The 19518-nt window shown below is 56.4% G+C and overlaps 1 protein-coding gene and 1 long non-coding RNA gene across 3 annotated transcripts; both read left to right on the top strand.

Annotated features, from left to right (window-relative positions):
* The first annotated feature begins 896 nt into the window (after positions 1-896).
* On the top strand, positions 897-12009 carry C8H13orf46 (chromosome 8 C13orf46 homolog). Of its 2 annotated transcripts, none has more exons than XM_028148767.2 (8): positions 897-1195; positions 6035-6086; positions 6650-6821; positions 6911-6958; positions 8031-8078; positions 9289-9356; positions 11604-11684; positions 11862-12009. In XM_028148767.2, the coding sequence occupies exons 1-7, from the start codon at positions 1006-1008 to the stop codon at positions 11668-11670; spliced, it is 645 nt and encodes a 214-aa protein (XP_028004568.2). In that variant the 5' UTR covers positions 897-1005; the 3' UTR covers positions 11671-11684; positions 11862-12009. The 2 variants fall into 2 exon arrangements, with proteins under 2 accessions (XP_028004568.2, XP_028004567.2); XM_028148766.2 differs by having other exon boundaries at positions 11830-12009.
* Positions 12010-12715: 706 nt separating this feature from the next.
* Positions 12716-13402, top strand: LOC129150109 (uncharacterized). Its single transcript, XR_008556836.1, has 2 exons — positions 12716-12819; positions 12941-13402. It is a non-coding gene; the product is annotated as an uncharacterized LOC129150109 (long non-coding RNA).
* The last annotated feature ends 6116 nt before the right edge of the window (positions 13403-19518 follow it).

Below are 19518 nucleotides of genomic sequence, written 5' to 3'. Positions count from 1 at the left end.
TCAGACTTGTGACTGTATTTGGAGGTTGGGCCTTTAAAGAGGCAGTTAAAGTCTGACCGGCGTGGCTCAGTGGTTGAGTGTCATCCTAAAAACCAGGAGGTCATTGTTGGATTTCCAGCCAGGGCACATGCCCAGGTTGTGGGCTCGATCCCTAGTGTGGTGTGTGCCGGAGACAACCGATCAATGATTCCCTCTCATCATGGATGTTTCTATCTCTCCCCTTCCCCTTCCTTTGTGAAATCAATAAAAAATACATTTAAAAATAAATAAAATTGGTTTTCAAATGAATGAATGAATGAATAAGAGGCGTTAAGGTTACGTGAAGTCATTAGTGTGGCCCTAATCCCGTGCCACTGGGGTCCTTGTGAGAAGAGGAGATCAGGACACAGACACGCAGACGTGCACAGAGGGACGAGCATGTGAGGACGGGACAGCCATCTGCACGCCAAGGAGAGAGGCCTCCAATCGAGAAGGAAAATGGTTAAGGCACGCGGGCCGTGGTACTTTGTGATGCCAGTGCCAGCAAACGCAGGCTGAAATGCAGAGTTGAGTGGGGTTTCTTGGTCAGTGCAGCTCAAGCCTGCCCGTCCCAGGCAGCCCTGCCTCTGAAGCCGAGGGCACCTCTCGTCACGCAGGGTGCGGAGAAAACACCTCCGCCCCACCCCTGAGAGGCCCGCAGACCCACCACCACTTCTGAGTCCTTCGTCCGTTTGCCCAGCTTTGATCTGTGCCCACTCTGCCCCCTCAGGTCGCCTGGCCCCTCTTCCTCTGCTTTTCTGGGGGACAAGCCAGGAAGGCCTGGAAGGAGGGGAACCCAGCATCCTGAGGGAAGGGCTGCTCTGGATGACCTCTGACCTCTGACCTTGCGTGATGTCACAGGGGACACTTAGCAACCGGGGCCCACTGGGCACACTCGGGCTGCTCGCCTCGGAAGAGGTTGAAAGCCATGCCCTCCGTCTGAGGCCGGGTCCCTCTTCTTTCCTGAGACCTGAAGGGAGGAGAAGGATGGAGAAGGAGGCCACCACCGTGTACAGGAGGCACCGGCCAGGCGCTGGGGCTCCTCCTTTGGGGGTGGCCACCGGACACCCCAAGGGGACCAGCGAGGGGGCTGAACTGCAGAGGAGCCAGAGCATGGGCAGCTTACACCAGAAGGGCGACCCCCCGAGCGGCATCCAGAAGCCGTCCAAGGAGCTAGGTAGGGGCCGCAGCCAGCGCAGGGCACCTCCCGCCCGCCCCCCCTGCCCCTGCCCCTACCCTGAGGGCCCAGGTGGGGGCGCTGCACACTGAGGCTTTCAGGCGACACAACCCGCTGGGGCTCGGGTCAGGCCCTCTTGAGTGTCGGCCCCCAGGGTGGGTGGCCAACTGGATGAAGTGGGTGAGGACCGACCGGACCCTGGGGAGCCCTGCGGGCCTGCAGAGCTGTCAGACACGTGGAGAATACCACGGCCTCGGGAGGGCCGGCACGGGCAGGGTCTCGGGGTGTACTCTGGCATCTGAGTCTAGCCTCCGTCTCATTCATGGATCCACAGCGCCTCCCGGGGCCTGGGGTCGGGCAGTGACCCTGTGGGGGAGGGTACTGCCCGTCAGGCTTGGCACTAAGGTGGCCTTTAAGTGATAAAGTCTGTAGGTTTATACCTTATGCTAGCTGTGTTTGCCACCCCAGGATATTTCTAAACATGCCAAGCGAGGCCATGGTGTGGTGGAAGCGGGGATGGGTCCCGAAACACCCTGGTCCTTATGTGGACCTGCATCCGGAACGTTAGCTAACCCAGACTCGTCCTCCACGCACCACCACCACCGCCCGCGTCCACCCCCCCCCCCCCCCCCCCCCCCCCCCGCCCCTGCTCCTCACAGCACTTTCCCCAGAGCAACAGGATCTGAGCTGGCGGGAGGACGGCAGTGACTGAGAGTCCTGCTGGTTCTCCCGGGAACCTCTCGCCAGCAGGTGGCCTTTGATGCGTAGGCCGAGAAGAAATGGAACTGTAAAAGGGAAATACAGCTTGCTTGTTCACGCTCTAGGGGCGACTTTCAGAGGTCGGGGTATGGACCTGTCTCTTCCTCTCTAGTGTCAAAGTCCAAAGGTGTGTTGTTTGAGGAGAGAGGAGCTGCTGGAGCTCCGCCTCCCTCCCGCTCAGGCTCTGAGCAGGGCCACACTTCCCTCAAGAAGATCCAAGTTCCCAGAAGAGGAGATCAACCTGAGTCTGCGTGGGAAATGTTGCAAGTGGACACAGAGGGCATGTGCCAATAACGCCGGCCATGGAGCGGTGGTAGAAAGGCTTCTGCGGGGCCTGTGGTCCCGCCACCCAGGCCCCAGGGTCCCAGGCTGCACGGGGGTCTCGGCTTCCCGGAGCCCGAGCCGGAGGGTGCAGAGCAGGAGCCGCGCCAGCCACACGCCAGGGAGGCTGCCCCAGGCCTTGTCCACATCTTAAAACGGGGGAAAGAGAAATAATGTCTCTCTCTTTACTGATTCTTTTATTTTTTAACCTATTTTTATTGATTTCAGAGAGGAAGGGAGAGGCAGAGAGACATAGAAATATCAATGATGAAAGAGAATGGTTGATTGGCAGCCTCTTGCATGCCCCCTACTGGGGACCGAACCTCTAACCTGGGCATGTGCCCTTGACTGAAATCAAACCCGGGACTCTTCAGTCCACAGGCCAGCGCTCTATCCATTGAGCCAAACTGTCTAGGGCATGACTCTTTTTGCCGGATACATAATAGGAAGAAAAAGTATTTGATCTGTCTGGGACAGCCCCATGTCTTCTACTGATTTTTTTTTTTTTTTTTTTTTTGAGAGAGGGAGAGAGGAAGGTAGAGGGATAGAGAGTTAGAAACATCAATGAGAGAGAAACTTCACTGAGCGGCTACCTCCAGCATGCCCCCTAACAGGGATCAAACCTGCAACCGAGGCATGTGCCCTGACTGGGAATTGAACCGTGACCTCCTGGTTCATGGGTTGATTCTCAATCATTAGGCCGCACTGGCAGGGCAGCCCCATGTCTTCTAAAACAGGCACATACAAAGCACATGCACATACACACACATGCACGTGCACGGGCCCATGGGCTGCTAAAGATTTTCCAAAAGAAGTCAGTTTTTAAATCCCTGCTTCAATGCTACTTACTGACCATGAGTCAGCCCTCTTATCTGAGGTGGAGGCCGCACTGCTCCTTTCTCCCTGAGGGGCGTCTCGAGAGCTACCCTGGTTCCCTTATCCATGGAGGATACTTGTCAAGACCCCCAGTGGACGCCTGAAACCACAGATAGTAATGAACACTATATTTGCTGTGTTTTCTCCTACATACACACGCCTTTTCCCTGAAAGGAAGCACTCGGCAGCTCCTCTTTGGCCTAGCACAGTGGTCGGCAAACTCATTAGTCAACAGAGCCAAATATCAACAGTACAGCGATTGAAATTTCTTTTGAGAGCCGAAAACCGACTTCTGCGCATGGGCCACGAAGTTTCAATCGCACTGTATGTGCGCGCCCGCACATGGTATTTTTGTGGAAGAGCCACACTCAAGGGGCCAAAGAGCCGCATGTGGCTCGCGAGCCGCAGTTTGCCGACCACTGGCCTAGCAGAATGGCCAGGACCGCCTCTCTTGTGCTTTGGGGCCATCCTATCTAATAAAAGAGTAATATGCAGATTGACCATCACTCCAACACACAAAATAGCTGCCCCCATGTGGACACAAGATGGCTGCCACAAGATGGCCAGCAGGGATGGGCAGTTGGGAGGGACCCAGGCCTGCAGAGGAGAGCAGTTGGGGGGAACCAGGCCTTCAGGGGAGGGCAGTTAGGGGTGACCAGGCCTGCAGGGGAGGGCAGTTAGGGGCAAACAGGCTGGCAGGGGAGCGGTTAGGCATCAATCAGGCTGGCAGGGCAGTGGTTAGGGGGTGATCAGGCTGGCAGGCAGAAGCGGTTAGGGGCAATCAGGAAGGCAGGCAGGTGAGCAGTTGGGTGCCAGCAGTCCTGGATTGTGAGAGGGATGTCCAACTGCCCGTATAGGCCTGATCCAGGTAGGGCAGCCAGACATCCCTCGAGGGGTCCCAGATTGGAGAGGGTGCAGGCTGGGCTGAATGACACCCCCAGTGACACAAATTTCGTGCACCGAGCTTCTAGTTATTAATAAGATAAGAGTTACTCGAACGCAAGCATGGGGCTACCACACAGTGGATCTGACAACCAGGGTGGCTGCCCCGTGACTAACGGGCAGAGAGCGTACACAGCGTGGGGGCGCTGGACAAAAGGACGATTCACATCCCGGGGAGGATGGAATGGGACAGTGAGAGGTTCCCTCACGCAACTCAGAATGGCACACAATGAAGACGTGTTAATTGTTTCGTTCTGGCATTTTCCATTTAATATTTTCAGTCTACAGGTGACCTCAGAACTGAAACTGCGTGTAAGCGGGACTACTGTCCCAAGCCCTAAAATAGTCTCTGAGGACACAGTTGTGCCCCCTCTCAAATCCCTGCCCTTGGCCTTCAGGGCTGTTTGTCCCTGGCATGGCCAGTGTCTGCCTGGGGGCAGCACAGCCGCAGATCAGGCCCCCGAGCCTGTGCGGGCATGAAGAATGAGGAGGAGGAAGAAGACCTAGTTCGTATCCACAGGGAACTCAAGAGCAGTGGGAGACAATGCCCAGATGACACAGCCCGAGGCCACCTGTGCTGAGCACCAGGAAGGCCCAGCCGTGATGAAAAGCTCCCTCTAAAGCGGGTCGCAGAGCACTGGGCAGGGGCACCCAGGTCCCAGGAAGGATGGCCTTGGAAGATGGCAGGGGTCGGGAGAGAGGTGTCAGGAAAGGACCAGCATGAGAGAAGGCAAGGACCAGCCGATCAGACCCCTTAGAACAGCAGGAGCAGGGTGCAGGGCACCCACTGGGAACCGGGCCGTCACCTCCTCTCTCGGGCAGTCGTCCCAGCCCGAGGCCTGTGAGCCGAAACAACCCTGAACACAAGGCCTGGAGTAGCGGATCCGACAACCAGATTCTGTAAGGCGATTCTCCAGGATGGGAGCTGCTCAGAGGTGCCCTGGCTATGTCTTCCATCAAAAGCAGTACTGAAAGCTTTGGAACTCCCCGCAGGCTGTGCTTGCATCAGGGCCCTCGGTGTCCGGGGACCAAGCTGCTTGTGGGAGGAGCCACTACTGCAGGGAGCCGAGCATCTCCACCCTTCCCGGCTCAGGTGGGACTGCACAGAAACAGAACTTTCAATGTCGCGACCTTGAGTGCCCTCTGAGGCTCGCTCAGGTCCTAAAGAGGGTTACGGAACCCCTCCTGCATAACTCCTCCGAAGCTCTCCCGTGAGAGGTCTCTGTCCTGATGAAAATAGTTCACGCAGCTCATGCTCTGATCCTGCCAAAGTCACCAAAATGCAGCTTTACCTTAATTATTTCCTGACAATCGCTGTGTATGGGAGGCTGCGGCTGGAAGAACAGCTCCCTGGATGCCAGGCAGGTTCTCGGACTACTGAGTGCCCTGGACAAAGATCCCGACCAGCTGGGCCTCGGGCAGCACTTTCCTTGGAAAAATGACACGGTAAACCCCCTGGCCACGCCCTTCTGAGGAGGAACAAGGACAGGAGGTTCCTGGACAAGCCGTGTGTGTCTCAAGTGCCACCTCCTGGGGCTGCACCGCCCTCCCCTGTGGGACGGGCTGGCCCAGTGGGTCCCCGCCCCTGCCCTCCACTTCTGCCGCTCCCAGTCAGTGTGCTGCGCAGGCGGATGCCCGGGCTGCCCCTGTAAAGTCAGTGCTTTAGGCCTCACCCGAGCTCTGCCTAGAGAGGCAGAGGTGGTGTGGGGTGGGGCCTGGTGCAGAGGGGGTGTCGTTGGGGCAGGAGACAACCTGTCAGGATAAACATGGAGGCTGGCTTTAGTCATAACCGTTGGTCATCAGGCCAACACTAAGCATGCAGTGTGCCTGGAGCTGCGGGGAGCCCAGCACCCTGGGGCCTGGCCCCACCCGTACCTCGCAGGGCTGAGCTGTGGGCCTCGGGCCGGCCAGCGTTCTGACAACCTGCTCCTTCCTCCTCAGAGTCTGAAGATCAGGGAAAGGACCTAAAAAGCAACGCCGAAGACACCGTCTGGTAAGTGGGCTTTGCCCGGCAGGGGTGGTTTTCACCACGGGGCGGGAAGTGGGGCCAGCACCAAGGTGAAGACTTGGAGGCCCTGAAGGAGCCCTGGGTATCCTGAGAGGACCCCGGGGGTTCAGATGGGAGGGTCTGAGGCAGGGGGAACCAGGGTGGTTCTCAGGGCTGCAAGCCCCTCCGCTCCCCTCCGCCCTCCAACGACAGCTGTGTGGTGGCCCCAGAGTCCTGGAGCTGGCTCCTGTCCCTGAAAAGGGGTGGTGTCATCCCAGCTGGCGGAGGCTCACGCTGGGGAAGGTCTGGGTGTGCAGGATAGTGGACAGGCGCAACCTGAGCATCACTGCTCATCCTCTGCACACGGCCCCTCCCCTCCTGCTCTGACGGGTCTGCCCACCCACCCTCTGCCCCCAGGAAGGAGGCAGGCCCTGCACACTCAGGCCCCTCCCTGCCTCCGTATCCAGGCTGGAGCTGCTCCCGAGCTGCCGATGCCCAAGAGGGAGAAAGGTGCCACCGGGAAGCTGTCTCCATGACACCGATTCCAAACCTTATTTCCACTCGTACAGTCAGGCAAACCTCGAGGAAGACCAGCAGGAGAAGGACCAGGACGCCCTTGAAAAGTTGGACCATGAGAGTGGAAAGCCGGAGCCAGAGGCTGAGAAGAGTGACTCAGAGGCCAGCGACCAAGAGGAGCATGAAGAAGACGAGCACGCAGACAAATGCTCCCAGGAGGCCAAGGTCAGGCCGTGGTCCTTGAACATCCATGTGCTGCTGTCCCCTCGGGTCAGAGTCCTGCCTTTACTCACCTGTTTGGTGTCTTCTTATAGGAACAGGAGTTGGAGTCCATAAAGCTGGAAGACCTTCTGGAAAAAGAGGCAAGAGCTTTTTAATTTGGTGACAGATGTCTGATGGAGAGGCCTATCAGGCATAGTCCTGCTAGACCACGAGCACATCAGGGATGTGTGGTCCCAAGTCATCAGATAGGACCATGGAACAGGCTGGACCAAGCCTTGCCCTGACCCCAGAGAGCCTTCCAGGTCAAGCTCTGTGCTCTTGGCCTCATGCTGGGGCATCCCAGTTCCAAACAGTGCAGTGGCTAAAGGCATGTGGGTCCTTGACAGGAGGCAACACTCAGCTTGACCTTGGCCCAGGGAAACATCCCCAAATCCCAGGCCCTGATGCATTGGCCAGAGACATGTCAGTGCTGTAGTAGCGATTGGCACGGGGCACTTTCTGAGGGAAGGTGGCTGTCATTCTCCTTCCTAATCTGTGTGGTAGGGAAAGGAGAGGTAATTGGATGTGTTTAACCAGGATTTACAACAGATGGTCCTTGGTGCAATTCCAGGGATTCTGGGGAGTCCTTCACCCACCCCAAATATTTCCCTTGGTGTTGCTTAAAGCACTATCATTGTAAGCACATTCTGGACTGAGCCAAGGTGCCAATAAGGGGCAGCAACACCTGAGCTGCCTGGGCTTCTCACATCTCAGTGCGAGCCTTTACGACCTGGTAACGTGGGGTCCCAGGTAGGTTTCTGGAGGCAGAACTAAAGGTGAGCAGGTCTGAAGTGGGCTTGGAGGGGCTGCTCCAGATCTGGACATCACCTGTTTCCTGGAGGCCCTGGTTCTCAGAGGGTAAAGGTGGGAGAAACCCTCTGGGTCTCAGGGCCCTGATGGAAGGCGAGCAGGGAGATGTGGGAAGGCCATATCCCTCCCTCTCCCTCCTCTGCCAGAGATGGCCCATGGACACCTTGCCATCCACACTGCCAGCAGCTCTCTCCCCAACTTCTCAGGAGCCCCCACTGAGCACTGCCAGTTTCTGGTGGTCCCAGTAGTAATTGCTCAGACCCTGACTGGGGCTCAGGAGTCCACTCTACCTCCCAGAAAATCTACTCACCTCCCTCGCTCACGCAAGTCTTTCATCCACGTCTCTTTGGTTTTCATTCACAGAAACCATCTATGTTTGTGGAGATTGACCTGGGAGACCATGCTGAAGAGGTAAAAACCCTTCACACAACAAAGCCAAACCACCCACCAGGAAATGCTTGTGCTCAGGCCCGCAAAGCTTTTCTGGGGAACTTGCCCCGTGCACATGTGTGTTGGAGGCTGAGGCAAAGATAGGGACAACGGCATCAAGAAAGCTCCAGGGTGTTGAAGACTGGTCTAGGGGGCTGGAGGACACCCCCTCCTCTTTCTCATCCTCCCTCACTCTAACGTGCATGCATTCCAACACTCTAGGGCCCGGGTCAACCATTGGGGTGTCCATGGGTCCTGAGAACCTCTTGTGGGATCATTCTAGGGTATTAGAAAGGGCAGAAGCTTAGGAATTAGGAGACCTGGCCTCCACGTCCAGCTCTGCCAGTAAGTGCTCAAACAAGTCACTATACCTCTCTGGGCCTCAGTTGTCTCATATGTAAAATGGGTATCTTAGTAGTACCCACACCCCAGGGTTGTTCTATAAAGCCCTCAAACAGTGTCTAGTACCCAGAAAGCCTCAGTATTAGGTATCATCATCTAACCACCTAAGGAATCTGGCACAACCTTTGTTTTGAGTCCCACCTTACTCCACCACCACCATCACCATCATCATCACCATCATTATACCATCACCACTATCACCATCATGTTCAGCAGCAGCATCACCATCATCATCACCATCATCACCATCATCATCATCACCATCATCATCATCATCATTTTCTGTAAAGAGAAATGTTTGACTCAAAGGTCTCTCTGGGATGTCTTTTCCATTTTTCTGCTCTAGTGAGCAGTCATGTTTGTAGACATTGTTTGTCTTGGCCAATTTAAGCTGCAGGCTGAGGGTTATTTTTTTCCAAATTGCACCTTTTATCTCTTTGCCCTCAGAACATGCTGTACAATGAAGAGAGCTGATTATTAACTCCTGACAAGGCTACCATGGGGCACCACATGTTCTAAGGACTCAAGGAGGCAGAGTTGAGCCTAAGGGCTCACGTCTCCTGATCTACAATCTAGAGGTCATGGTGGCCCGTATCCAGGCCACAGTTCCCTGGTCAGGGTCCCGTAATTAGAAATTTCCACTTGATGGGTCCCAGTCTTGTGCTCAGGGCCAGTGCAGTCTTCACGTCTCCATCTGATCCTTGGGCAGGCCCAGCATGTCCGGCCTGGTGCCTGTGGTTGACTCCCTCCCCCACCCCATCCCCTAAAGTGCTTCTGCTGCTTCTCACAGGTGGTCACATGTGCCATGAGAGAAGAGAAGCGGTCCCAAATGGACCTGGGGGATTTGTCAGAAGATGAGTGAGTAAAGGATTCATGCTTGGGGAGGTGGGGAGACTGTTCCTCTACCCCGGTCTCTAGTGGGTCCACTGTGCCTTCCCTCTTCCTCTAGATGCATGCAGTGACCTAAGCATTTACGGAGGCTGGAGGGGCTGAGCGTGTGCAACAGGGCATCTAACCTTCTAAGGGGTCTGGCACAACCTTTGCTTTGAGTCCCACCTTACTCCATAGCCAGACTCTCTCTTCCCATTCCATCAAGCAACAAAATGGGCAGAACCCGGGGGAAGGAAATAGAAGGGAAGAAGGGAAGATGAGAGTAGGATATCATCTCATGGGCTGCAAAAGGTCACACACTTTGGTCCTGCTGGCAGTGGGAGGACCCCTCACATGTGACCTGACCACCCACACACTATTGGGGTGAAGATTGTGTAGGGCCATTGAAGCCCCACCACTTCGTGGGCCGTAAAGGGTGCTGGGAGAAGGTGGGGTACTTACTTCTAGGCCACCCAAGGGCCCACGGACCTATTTTATTTGAAACAATACAGAGAAAAACACAAGGAAGAAAAGAGCAATGTATTCAACTTCTCACCACTCAGAATGAACACCTATATTAATATCTTGGTTTAATTGTTTGCATACTTTAAAAAAATTTCCGTTTGCTTTGTAAAACTGACACACGGTCATTTAAAATAAAGAAGGTGGAATAGCACAACCAAGAGGAAAAGCTGGAAATCACCCAAGTTCCTCTCAAGAACGGGGAGGACCACACAGGAGCACATGGTTTTGAAGTGCAGATTCGGACGCACTGACAGGTGCTGGTGGGATGGGCTCCTCCGTCGGTGCCAGCCGGATCGCCAGCTCTGAGTGTTTATGGCATTAGGGCCCTTCGCTTATTTGGCTGTTGTCGTTATTGCTGCTTTCCGCCCCGATGTGCGTGTATTCCAGGAGAGAGTTTCTGTGAGGAATTTTTATTCCATCTTCACTCAGAAGACCCATCTCTCTTCGGATCTCAACTTACACAGCTGGTCATGTTGGCTTTTATGATGTGAAAGATTTTGAGTTTTTTAAAAAATATTTTATTGATTTTTTTTACAGAGAGGAGGGGAGAGGGATAGAGAGTTAGAAACATCGATGAGAGAGAAACATGGATCAGCTGCCTCCTGTATACCCCCTACTGGGGATGTGCCCGAAACCAAGGTACATGCCCTTGACCGGAATCGAACCTGGGACCCTTGAGTCCGCAGGCTGACACTCTATCCACTGAGCCAAACTGGTTAGGGCGACATGAGAGATTTTGGGATGGTCTTGTCACGCTCTCAAATCTAGGCCTAAAATAAGCAGTCCTTTCTTAAGCAGACCTTTATTTTTCTCTTCGCTACTCAATGGACACAGTGCTGGATTCAGCCACATTCGGTGCAGCTTGGCAGCTTTATTTTCTGCCCCAAAGGTCGGACAATCTCAGGTCCACCCTCCTGGTCTCTGGGTCCCAGCCCATCACCCCCAGGACCCAGCTGCCCCAGGAAACCTGTGAGACAGGCCGGCACTCAAAAAGCAAGCTGTGGCCACTGGAGGCCTCGAGGCCAGCGGGAAGGGGGTCTGCAGTGGGCCCCTTGGAGGGCTAGGCCTGCCAGCTCAGTTTCCCTCAGAGCAAAGGCTTCTCTGTCCAGCCTGCCCCTCGGCCCCGCTCGGAGGGTGGGGTCAGATACCCATATGCCAGTAGCCCATAGCAGCCAGCGGGACATTTGGGCACCAAGCCATGGTGGTCCCTGCCGAGGGAGGGGGGCTGCCCTCTCATACTGAGGCAGCCTTGGCTGGAAGCCCAGCGACCACCCCACAGCGAGGCAAGCACAGGCTGAGGTGCTCTGGAAGCGTGCTGGGCTGGCTGTGGGAACCACCCGGTGACACCTGGCTCAGCTAGTCTCCAAGCGTCTCTCATGTCCACGGGTCCCTTCTGGCCCAGGCCTTCCAGGACAGAGGACAGCACACATGGTGGTGGGCGGGTCACCCTTGGGCACCTGGAGGAAAGGAAGGCCTGGCTCTGCACTGGAATCTGCTTTTGTGCACGGGGCCCGGAAGCCACAGAGACAAGACCTTGGCTCCCCGGGACTTGAGTAGTGGGGTGCAGTAGAGGTTGGAGCGGAGACCCTGTGGCGTGCATGTGGGGTTGAAGGGGTGTTGCCTGGGCCTGGGGCCTGGGCTCCACACTCCAGGCACCTGTGGCCCGGGGCCTGCCTCTCTCTCAGCCCCTCCCCTCCTCTTGGCCGCCAGGACCAGGACCAGCTGGGTGTGCTGCATTCCATACTCCACCAGAAAGAAGGTGAAGGAGAGCGTGTAGCGGCCCTGGAGAAGGTAATTTGCACATGGTGACGGGTGAACAGGGGGAGCCTGGGGGGACAGGAAGTAGAACAGAGGGGGCCAGGTTGCCTGCCTGACCTCCCCCCAGCTTCCTCGGTTCCCCTCAGCACCCACTCCTTCTTTCTGGCCGGTACCCAAGGGTCTCCACTTCTGTCTCCTGGGGTCGGCCAGGAGATGCAGAGGGACGCAGCCAAGCAGCCCTGAAAACCGCCACAGGAACCTGTTTGAAGGGCACCGATGACCCGCGTGTGAATCACTGACCCACTGGGTGAGCCATGATGCCATCTTTTAAAAAGACACAATAAAGGATGAACAAAGACGCTCTCCCTCTTCCACTGCCCTCAGGAGACCCCCCCTTCCTTCCTTCTGTGCATCTTGTTCCATGAAATGTAAATGAGGAAAGGGAGGTGGGCCCAGGGAGCTTGCATGATGCTGGGCCCAGGGAGATGGCATGAAGCCTGGGCTTCCCAGGCCATGGGCACACAACCCTTCAGATCCTAGGAAACCTCATAAACAAAGTCAGACCCACAGACCTGGAGTGGGCTCTGCTATTCGTGATGGCCCACAAAGTCAGTCCCAGATTACCTGGGTGCTCAGAGACAGCCTGAATCAGGGAGCTGAGACGCTGCCCCAGAAATGAGCTTTCCTGGGCGGGGGGCGGGGGGCTGCCCTGACAAATGAGCAGAACAGCATTGGCCGAGTCCTCTCTCTGGTTCCCCCGCACCTGGCACTGTGCCACAGGCCAGGAAGGTGCCTGGCCCCAGGTCACCCTTTCCCGTTTGTCCGTCATCCACCCCTTGCTGCTGTGTGTAGCTGGCCTCACTCTGAGCCACGTGCAGCTTATGCTTGCACAGTGTGGCTAGTTTGGCAGTTAATTGTTGCTACTTCGCATATAAACCCTCCCAAATCAGAAGCATGTTTCACTGTTCATTGGGCCTCGTCCATGTCGCCTGCAGGCCCCTGGTGGCCATCGAGCGGCTTCTGCCCTGTCTCGGAGCGGAGGCTCGGCCAGCAGAGTGGCCCAGGCGGGGGACGAGGGCGGAACCCACGCCTCCTGCTTGGCCAGGTCAGCCAGCCAGATGGCCATTGAAATTTAGGGTGGGGTGAAGCCAAATTGCCCAGGCTGCCTGTAAGTCGTTCTCCTGGACTTCCCGCTCATTGGGGTCCCCCAAAGAATCAGCTTATGGGGATGGGGGGGATAGAGAACTGATGCAAGTGGCTCACTCAGTGACATTTTCTATCACAAACAGGCTTGGCCAGTGGTACCCGGTGGTGGCTCCCTGTAGACCCAGGCCTGACCCAGCTTCCTCCTCTGTCCCTGCTGTCCCCACACCTACTCAGATACCCATAAACGAGGGAGGCCAGCACAGTCCTCCGGGGGCAGGGGCAGGGCAGGCCCCAGGCAGCCACACTCCTGAGCAACACCAGCGACGCCTGGGTGTGTCCCTTCCCAGGGGCCCCAAACACCCATGGCAAAGCCTCCATCTTATTCTCTCCAATGTTAATCTTCTCCCCAAAATCCAATATGCATTTTCATTGTACATCGTGTGGGAAATAACAAAAACTATCACCGCATTACCTTCGGTTTATCGGTAAGAATTTTCATATATTTCACTGAAGTGTTTTCTTTCTCTAGATACATATGGAGGGAGCTATATATGGAGATAAATGTCGCTTTTTTTTTAAAAAAATAAAATTGGCATCCTATAGTACCACACTTTTTTAAAACAAGTTTTTACTACATCACAAGCATATTCCCCACTGTCACCCATGAATGTTTACTGAACTCCTACCATGGGCCAGGCACTGCTCTAAACACTAGGAACACCGCAGTGATGGAAGCAAACGCCTGGCCTCTCGGAGTTTCCATTCCCCTGGGGGAGACAGATACTGGACACCCAGTGCCTCTGAATTCATCCACACGCAGTGCCCTCAGAGTTAACTACATCGCTTTGGAAAGTGACGTTCAGCGGCTGCCCCACCCCAGGGTCCAGAGCACCACGCCTCCTAAACAGCAGGCGGATCCGCGAGATGTGGAAATGTTGCACAGTGGGCGGCGCTGAGTGGAGGAGGGCAAAGGGGTGGTGGGGGGGGGGGGCAAGGACACCTGTTACACTGTCAACAATTTTTACAAAAAAGGAAAAGAAAATGTTGCACCGTGGGCCCAGGTGATGTAGGGGCTGTGCAGGAAGAATGAAATACCAGCGGCCAGGAGAACTGTGCCAATGGCAAATGCGTAGAGCATTTTGTGTGTTTTAAGTCATTAATTCTACAACCTACTAAGATGGGTTCTATTATCATACCTATTTTGTAGTGGAGAAAGTGGGGGTGCATAGCAAGTAGACAGGGTTTCTGAGTGTTGAGAGAGAGGCGTGAGGCGCTCTAGGGGACGCTGGTCAATAACAGGGCACCCCACCGGCCTCTGCCTTCGGAGGTCGCTGTCCCAGAGCGCCAACCTACACATGCTGTTGCTGCTACTGCTGCTTATTTCTAGTCTTTTCCTGCAGCTTCCAAGGAAAGCGATATAAAAGGGGATGCAGCAAGCCCCTCACTTTCTGGAAACCCTGCAGAGACAGACAAGCAGCACTTGCCCCTCTGCGCCCCCTGGTGGTGGGTGCAGGGCAGCACCCTCCCACAACCTCTCTGTCTGGAAGTCACCATCTGAAATCTTTAACCAAGAGGAGGCAGCATGAGGCTTCATCACTCTGACAGAATTTTAACTCTCACCTAATCATGCACTGAAGGAGAGGCTAGACTAGTTGGTGGGCAGGGCTGGGGGACTTGACCCAGGTTCTATGTGCACCCGGTGCCCCAGCCCGACCAGTTCAGGGTTCAGAACTTACACTTGCAGCCCAGAGGTCAAGTACCCCGGAAGATGGCTTTCCCTGAACCATGACCTTGTGACCCCATGAACTCTGTGGAGCAGGCATCTCCCTGGCATCTCTATCCAGAGAGTCCTGGGTACCTCCCGAGGCTGGACGAAGCTTGGTTTGTGTGTGAACTCACTCTCCAAATACATCCCTCCCACCAGGACCTGAGATATTTCACTCCACAAGACAAACACTCCCTTGAACTGCTGGCATCCTAAGGCCGCTGTGTGCCTGGTGTCACGGATGGTCCCGGCCCCCAGTGATGTTGGGGCACAGAGGGCCTGCCCTGGAGAAGGACCGTGGCTGAGTAAGGATGGCCTGGCCAGGGCATGAAGTGGATTCCATTCTGGGGCTGCTGCAGTCAGAGCGATGGGCCTCCAATAGCGGTTCAGAGTGTCTGGGACCAGCCCAGGCCTGGGCAGTAAGGAAGGTACTCCTATGTCTTGCCTCTTCTCCCCCTGCCCTGTGAGACCCATTGTCCCTTCCCAGATGCAGCCTGCCTGAGTATTCCACCCAGGTGCCCTGGGAGAAGGGACAAGGGAGGAGGGCAACCAGCGGGCAGGAGAGAGGGAGACCCCTGTGCTAGTCGGGGCGTTCTTCCAGGTCCTGACTTCTCCAGTATTTAAAGCTCAACAAGACAGGTATGTGGGCCGGGCTGCAGGAACCCTGATTAGGACTGGCTAGACTCACCCAGGACCTGCCATCTAACTGCATTGACTTGTGACAGGTTTTCAGGAAAGTGTGACAGACACAAAGCAGGACAGTGGCCTCCTGTCAACTCCTTTTGGGTCATGCAGGACTCAGTCGCACCCAGGACCCAGCCAGGGTGTGCGGTCTGAGGGCAAAGTTATTTCCTTCCTGACAAACGTGACTGTGTAGACCAGGGCCCTCCTGCAGGATCAGGGCCTGGCACTCTGTGGAGCAGGAGGTAGATGGGTTCCATTCTGACAAAGCCTCGAGACTTAGGCAGAGAATGGATGAACCCATTCTACAGATGAGAAAACTAAGGTGCACAGAGGCAGAGAGCCCAGGTACCGAGGGTGCCTGGTCACAGTCCCTACTCTGCTCCCAGGGCGCTGGGACCCCTGGCCCACATTACAGGACCTTCCCCCCAGCTGGGCCAGACACTCCCGCTGGCCTCCAGTCCCCCATCCTTGCCAGTGGGGACCTGACCTAGGCAGGCTCCTTCATGACTCTGTCCCCACGTGCCGTCCATCCAAAACACCCGATACCCCTTTTCTTCATCTTCACTGCCCCCTCCGCCCCGAAGCCACCCTGTGGACCTCTGGGAAACCAGCTGTCGTTCCGAGTGCCTTCCCGGGTCATCTCAGCACACTCCAGGTGGCGAGGGTGGTTGGTCACAGTCCTCCACCCCTCCCCACAGGAACCATTCTGTCCTCCAGGATGCCAGCTGCCCCTCACATTCCAGCTACAGGAAACCCCCATCGAAGACGGCCCCCTGGATGCTGTCAGGTCACCATCTTATTGACTGTGAAGCAACTTCACAGCTGTCTGGCTGTCAGGAGATGGGTCTCTGTCCTGCGGTCCTCCTGTTGTGGATGCCAGCAGCCCTGCGTGTGGGGGACCGTCCACGATGACCTGTGGGAGGGAGGGGGAGAGAAGGAGGGGTGTGTGCTCTTGCCTTGATGTCCTCAAACCCCAGCCTCTGCCACCTCGTGAAGGGGGTTCCTCAGTTGACACCCCGAGAGTCTGGGCAGGCTGAGAGCAGAATTCCTGCGGGGAAGACCCCCAACCCTGCAAATATCTGGCCTGGGGAATTGCCCAGGAAGGAACTGGCTTGGTCAGGCCAACCACACACAATGCCCGGAGGAGGAGCCATTTGGAACATCCCCAGGCCAGGCCACAAACCCCAGCGGCTAGTCAGAACACACCACGTGTGCCCGTCCGCCCGCCAAGAATGCCTGGCTCCTCCGCTTGGTTTTGGGCCGCCTCCCCTGCTGGGGCCTCCGAGGACTGACCCGGGGAAGTCTGCGCGATGTCCCGGTGCTGTTTACTCTCCAAGGCGGTACTGGGAATGCCGACCCCCGAAGTCCCGGGGAGGCAGGGGAGGGAGAACGCGGGCACAAGGAGGCGTCTCCGCCTCCAGGCAGGGTCGTGACATTTCATAACACTCTGTTTTCCTCACCCTCTGGTCCAATTCTGGGCTGCGGGACACAGCCTCCCAGCAGCAAGACCTGCCCCTTGGCGCCCAGATGATCCTGTTACAGTCCGGGCTCCAGCCTCTGCTTGGCACGGTTTTTCTAAATAAATAATTGGGAAATAAATGTGATTTCTCTGGTTTGTTAGATGCCCACATGTCTGTTTCAGCAGCTGCTTTTGTTTGTCAAATGCAAACCAATATTCAACTCAGACACATGTGACCGCCTTGGGGCCCCTTAAGCTTTCTGAGGCCAAGTGCCCCCCGGTGCCCCCAGTTAATGCCCCCATCAGAGGCCCTCAGCCCCACTTCCACCCCGGGCAAGAGTTGGTTAGTGGGCAATTAAGGAGAGGTGTACGGGGGCGGGGGGTGGGTGGATGGAAGGGAAGCCACTGACATAGTGGCTGTCACCTGGGGTGGGAGTGAGGGTGGGGGGGGGCAGATTGAGGGGAGGAATGCAGGATGAGCAGAGCCAACATATGACTTGGGGGTTAGGATGGGTTACACCCTCACCAGGTCCAAAGCCTGCAGGCACCAGTCCCCTCACTTCCAGAGAACGGGGTGTCCTGGGGAAGAAGGCCGGTGCCGACTCAGCGCTTTGCTCGCCTCGGTCCTTTATGTGAAGGACTGGGCTCAGGGGCTGCAGAGGTCAGAATGGACTGTCCCTTTCCTGTGCTGAGACCTCCTTCTCTCACACGCCCCTTGTTTTTCGTGTGGGAACCAGAGGAAGGCAGGTCCAATGCCACCTCCCGATTCCTCAACACCAGCTGGGTGTCCAGCAATCCCACTCTGACACCAACTGCCCAAGGATCAGTGCAGACCGCACAGGTTAGGGGCTCAGCCCAGAAAGCTGCCCCCACAGCTGAGGCCACCTGCATGGAGTGCCCAGGGCATCCACGCTCCCCTGGCCGAGCTCCCACGCCTGCCTCGGCTGTGCCACCTCCCAGCACCCAAACCCATCCTCCGTGAGCCTCATCAACCGTTTTCATCTGCAAGTCAATCCTTGGCAACTGATGATTGACTCAACCCCCAGCCTCCCGAAGATCAGAGGCCCGGGGTCATGAGGTGGGTTCCCTGCTTGGAGGCCTCCAGGAGTCCCCTCTTTAGCACAAAAGATGTTCCTCTCAGGAAATTCCAGGGGCTTGAGGAGCTCAGTGCCAGGACCTGGGACAAAGACCAGACATGCTGATGACACCATAGCAGTGTCCCTCGGTTTACTCAGAGCCCTAACTCCTGTCAGCAATGCGTTCTAGTTCTCAGTGTGCAAGCCTCACACTCCTTTTGTCAAGTCTATCCTTCAGTGTTTAACATTTTTAAAAAATATATTTTATTGATTTTTTACAGAGAGGAAGGGAGAGGGATAGAGAGGTAGAAACATTGATAAGAGAGAAACATCGATCAGCTGCCTCCTGCACACCCCCTACTGGGGATGTGCCCGCAACCAAGGTACATGCCCTTGACCGGAATCGAACCTGGGACCTTTCAGTCCCCAGGCTGACACTATCCACTGAGCCACACTGGTCAGGGCATAGTGTTTAACATTTTTGATGGCGGGTCCTCCCAGCCACACACTGTCTGTGATCCACCCAATGGTCGGACCTTTATTAACATTGCCAGGTGGTATTCAAGCCGCAGAGCTGTGCGTGGGCAGGTGTTTGCGAATGTCACACCCGCCTTGGACGTGATGAGAGAGGCCCCTGGGTTCCACGCTGGAAGTTGGGAGGACAGCCTGGGCCCCGCCCAGGGCGGGGCGGGCCCTCTGGGGCTTCTGGCGTCCCAGGCAAGGCCGCATGTGGGTTCTTAGAAAGGGCAGGAGGAGCACTCCGTGCTGACAGTCCAGAATTGTGGGGGAGGGAAGGAGGACGGGAGCCAGGAAAGCACACATCATCCCAGCCCCCGGGTATCCCATCAGCCCTCCCCAAGCAGAGGGCCTGTGGCGTGCTGATGCCTGAGAGGCAGTCTGCGGGGGAAGGAGAGGGACTGGGATCGCCCCAAGGTGACAGAGGTGATAGCTAAAGCGGCCAGGCCTCTGGGTTTCCCACACTCTCATTGCCTGCTCATCCGCTTGACTGTGTCCAGGGACCTGCCCGTGTCGGCCAAAACCATCCTCTACGGGCTCGGGCTCGTGCAGGTGGAAGTTGAGAATCGGACATGGTCCCCAGGGGACGCAGCCTGCAGTGGAGCACAGAACGTCCTCTGGCCCACACGTGCTGGTGCGCGGGCCAGGAGAACGCCTGGCCCTTTCAGCAAGCCCTTTGGGAGTCCTGGCCTCTGTCCCGCTCTCCCCCACCCCCCCAAGTCAGCAACTCCTTGAATCTGTCCAGGCCCTTACTCATGCTGGATGCCATCATATTAGGTGACTATAAGCCCTTCAGACACTGAGCTCCTGGCTTCCGAGGAGCCATCTGCCGGACACTTGTTGTAGGGGAAGCAGGGATAAAATTGCTGCCGCCAGTCCTCCAGCTACCCAGGGCAGCAGCAGCCCCAGTCCTCTCCGGCTGGGGTTCTGAAATGGCCGGGTCCCCGTGTGGCTGCACCCCTGACGGGCCCAGGAGGGAGCCCACATTTAAGTCCAGGCGGGTGCTCCCGGCTCACCGGCCACAGCTCTACAAGCAGTCCTGCCTCCGCTCGCCCAGAGCTGAGGATGGAAGTCGTCCGTGGCACGAAGTGACAAGGGTTCGCACATGCCTTCCTCCAAGCACAGAGCTCTGACCCTCGTTTTCAGGGGCTTGTCCAGTCAGGGGTTTACACCGGCACAAACTCGTGCCCGTGTGTGTTATTCTCGGGTTAGAATCCAGGG

The sequence above is a fragment of the Eptesicus fuscus genome, chromosome 8 (assembly GCF_027574615.1).
Source record: "Eptesicus fuscus isolate TK198812 chromosome 8, DD_ASM_mEF_20220401, whole genome shotgun sequence".
Classification (NCBI taxonomy): domain Eukaryota; kingdom Metazoa; phylum Chordata; class Mammalia; order Chiroptera; family Vespertilionidae; genus Eptesicus; species Eptesicus fuscus.
This window is presented reverse-complemented; position numbering and strand designations above follow the sequence as displayed.